Raw genomic sequence first — 3273 nt, forward strand, 5'->3', positions numbered from 1 at the left:
ACCTCGTGGACAATCTTGTGAAGGGACAAAATCCCGTCATGGATTCGTCTCCCCTTCAGGAATGCTGTCTGGAGTGGGTGATTCATCCTCTCAGCTATCGGTGCGAGTATAGCCAGCAGAAGTCCAGTTTACATTAATTAAAACTTAAACTGTTAAATAAGAGCATTAAAAATAAAAGCAGGAGGGGAAGGGCGAGAATCTAGGCATCGGTGTCGGCATCGTCCTCCTCCTTAGTCAGGTCGACATACACCGACACCTCCATCCATGGGAAAGTCGCCTGGAAGGCTGCCAGCGCTGCCAACTGGTAGACCGGCTGTTGCACCTCCTGCTACGCCGCTCGGCCTCCATCTTGCACTCGGCCACCAACGCGCGCATCTCGACCTGGTAGAGGTGCCGCTCCTCCTTGTCAGCCGCACCCAGCCAAATGGGCGTGTGCATGACACGTAGATGGGTACAGTGCTCGTCGATGAAATTAAGCGCCACTCCTCCGCCGCAGGCTTCGGCGCTGGCGGTGCTGGTGGCGGTGGTGGTGGGGGCGTGTTGGCCTCCATGCCGGTCGCAGATTCGGCCAGCGCATGCGCATGGCCAGACCACCTAGCTATCTCCTCGCGCTCCGACTCCCCAAATGGCTGCTGCACCTCCTGGTCCTCCTCCTTCACCACCACCGGTGACTGTGGAGCGCGGACCGCAGGGCGGACACGGGACGTATTTTATGTTTACGTCCACATGTTGGGCCGTGGTTTTCGATCTGGCGAATTTATTTAAACGGACCAAAACGGACGAAATGGATGAGTTGACCTAAACCTTTTGTGCAACGTGTCCCGGACCCTTTTTCTTTTACCCTTCGGGGGGGACGCCTCTGGTGTTTGGTGAGAGCAACTGTTCCATCAGCTCCCACCAGCTCCTTGCGAGAACCTCTAGATGCTATCTAGTGTCAGATGTCGATGTCATCAGTCATCTCTTCCTCCGTATCAAAGTCATGCTCACCAAACCACCGATCATTTCTTATCCACATTTTTGTTTGACTGGCGAAACTGAAAAGGAAAAAGGTTCGACTATTCAGACAGGACCGACCGTGTGGTAAACGATGATGATTAATTAGTCCTTGTTTACATTTATGAAGTTTGTTGACCTGCTCACTAGGGAAACGCTCATGGCACGCCGGTTTACTTACTCATTTTACACGGCTTCTCTTACTTATGAGCTATGATGAAAATGAAGAGAGGGTACGTCACGTACGTAGTACTATACACTCTTGAATGAATTACACAAGGACCTAATGAATGGAGTTTAACCGACGACTAATTAAAAGGTGTTTCTGTACAAAGTTTCCCTAATTGACCGCCGAAAAGAGGTTTTGTTTTGCCCTAAATTCACCGCCGAAAAGTGGATTAACGGCGACGACAGAGACGTGCTCCTAACTTTTGCCGTGCTTTTTACCACGTCAAAGTTCAAACACGGCGGCCGCCAAGTGGAAGTGGGCACGCCCCACCGTCGCACTGCTGTTCCGCGGCCGCTGTGCCGTCGCCGGCGACCTTCGCGCCGCCCTTGCCGGCGGCGTCGGCTTCGCCACGCCACGACGACCCCCACGCCGAGAACGAGAGTCCCAAGAACGACGACATGGTGATGGCGGGCCACCGGCCGGACTGCCCGAGCCGGACGCTCCTGCTGCCCCGGCGCGTGCTCCCGCCGGCGCGGCCCTCCCGAAACGCCTGGAGGCTCTTCGTGCGCCGCAGCTTGCCCGCGGCCACGACCTCCCGGAGGACGTGCTCGGGCAGCCTCAGCGTGTACCGCTCCGCGCTCTCGGCCGGCGCCGCGGCGAGCGAGTGCCCCGTGGTGTGCGAGCGCGGGAACTGCGCGGCGGGACTCCGGCCGGACTTGCTGCGCAGCGCGCGCTTCACGCTGCCGATGCGCACCAGCTCGGCCGCCTCCTCCCTCCTGACCCTCTCCTCCTCCGTCTCCTCGGCAGCATCGGTGATCACCACCGTCACTTGCTCTGGCGGTGCCGTGGGCGTTTCCTGCTCCGGCTGCGGCGCCGACGTAGCAGCTACAACGTCCCGCTCCGGCGTCGCCGACGCAGCAGCAGCAGCACCGGACGGCGCCGGAGCATCGGCGCCGGGGACGAGGTTCGCGCGGCAGACCGGGCAGGTGACGTGCGACGCGAGCCAGGCGTCGATGCAGTCCACATGGAACGCGTGCGAGCACTTGGGCAGGAGGCGGAGCGTGTCGTCGTCGTCGAACTCGCTGAGGCACACGGCGCACTCCAGCTCGCCCTTGCCGACCTTGTGCGCCTTGACGTCGGCGTAGGCCATGGTAGGTAACGCCTCGAGCGCGGCCGGGTCCAGCCCTCTCATCCTCCTCGACCGCGCGGCGCCCGAGGTTAGGAACGCGAGCCCGCCCACGTCCGGCCTGGCGCCGAGGTCCTCGCCGGGCCCGCCGAGCGGCCCGCCCGCGCAGCGCCGGATGTAGATGGAGAAGAACCCGAGGAAGAAGAAGGCGGTGACGAGCACGACGATTATGACCGCCATGGACGGGTTGAAGTAGCTTGGCCCCTGGCCGGTCTGCTGCGCGGCCGCCATATCGGCCCGCGCAGCGACGAGCATGATGACGAGGAGAACGGAGCTGCCGCCATTGCGGCGGCCGCGCGTCGGGTTCATGGATGGTGGTGGGTTTCTTCTCTTCTCTCTTTGGGTGCGGGGCTGGGAGTATTAACGGAGGCGGCCGGCGAGGGATGGTAGAGTGCGGAGTGTGTTCATAACTTCATATTCATATGTCGGCGGGGCCGTGGGAGGAAGATATATAAAAAGTCTCCGCGCGTGCCAAGATAGGGTGAGGAGCGGAGCAAGTGATCCAGCAGCCGAAAGGCCCGGCAAAGAGTCGTTAAATCCACCGCAAAACGGTCGCCGTACGAGAGGGAGAGGAAGATCGTTGTCATGGATGATCTAGATGATACGGAAGAAATGGCTGGTAAGGTGCTGTCGAGTAATGAGTTCCATTTTTATATTATGTGCTTTAGCAAAACTGTTATATTATTTTAGAAACAGAGGCAACCCTTGTTTAATTTAAAGTAGAAGAGAATTGTCATCTCAATTTTTGAAAAATCAGACAAAAACCGTTTTAATCCGTTGGGCGGCACATACAGAACACCCCATCACACTCCTCTCTAAGAAGGACAAATTTACCCACGCATACAGATACCCGACCAGAATTGCAGAACTGGTAGAATTTGGATACAAATTTATACCCATGAGTAGCGTTCGAACCTGAGTGTTC

At 57.9% G+C, this 3273-nt stretch overlaps 1 protein-coding gene across 1 annotated transcript; it reads right to left on the reverse strand.

The window, feature by feature from the left end:
- Positions 1-1224: 1224 nt before the first annotated feature.
- On the reverse strand, positions 1225-2904 carry LOC123141220 (E3 ubiquitin-protein ligase ATL6). Its single transcript, XM_044560420.1, has one exon. It carries the CDS (start codon positions 2655-2657, stop codon positions 1452-1454), a length of 1206 nt encoding a protein of 401 aa, XP_044416355.1. The 5' UTR covers positions 2658-2904; the 3' UTR covers positions 1225-1451.
- Positions 2905-3273: the final 369 nt, after the last annotated feature.

The sequence above is a fragment of the Triticum aestivum genome, chromosome 6D (genome assembly GCF_018294505.1).
Source record: "Triticum aestivum cultivar Chinese Spring chromosome 6D, IWGSC CS RefSeq v2.1, whole genome shotgun sequence".
Classification (NCBI taxonomy): Eukaryota; Viridiplantae; Streptophyta; class Magnoliopsida; order Poales; family Poaceae; genus Triticum; species Triticum aestivum.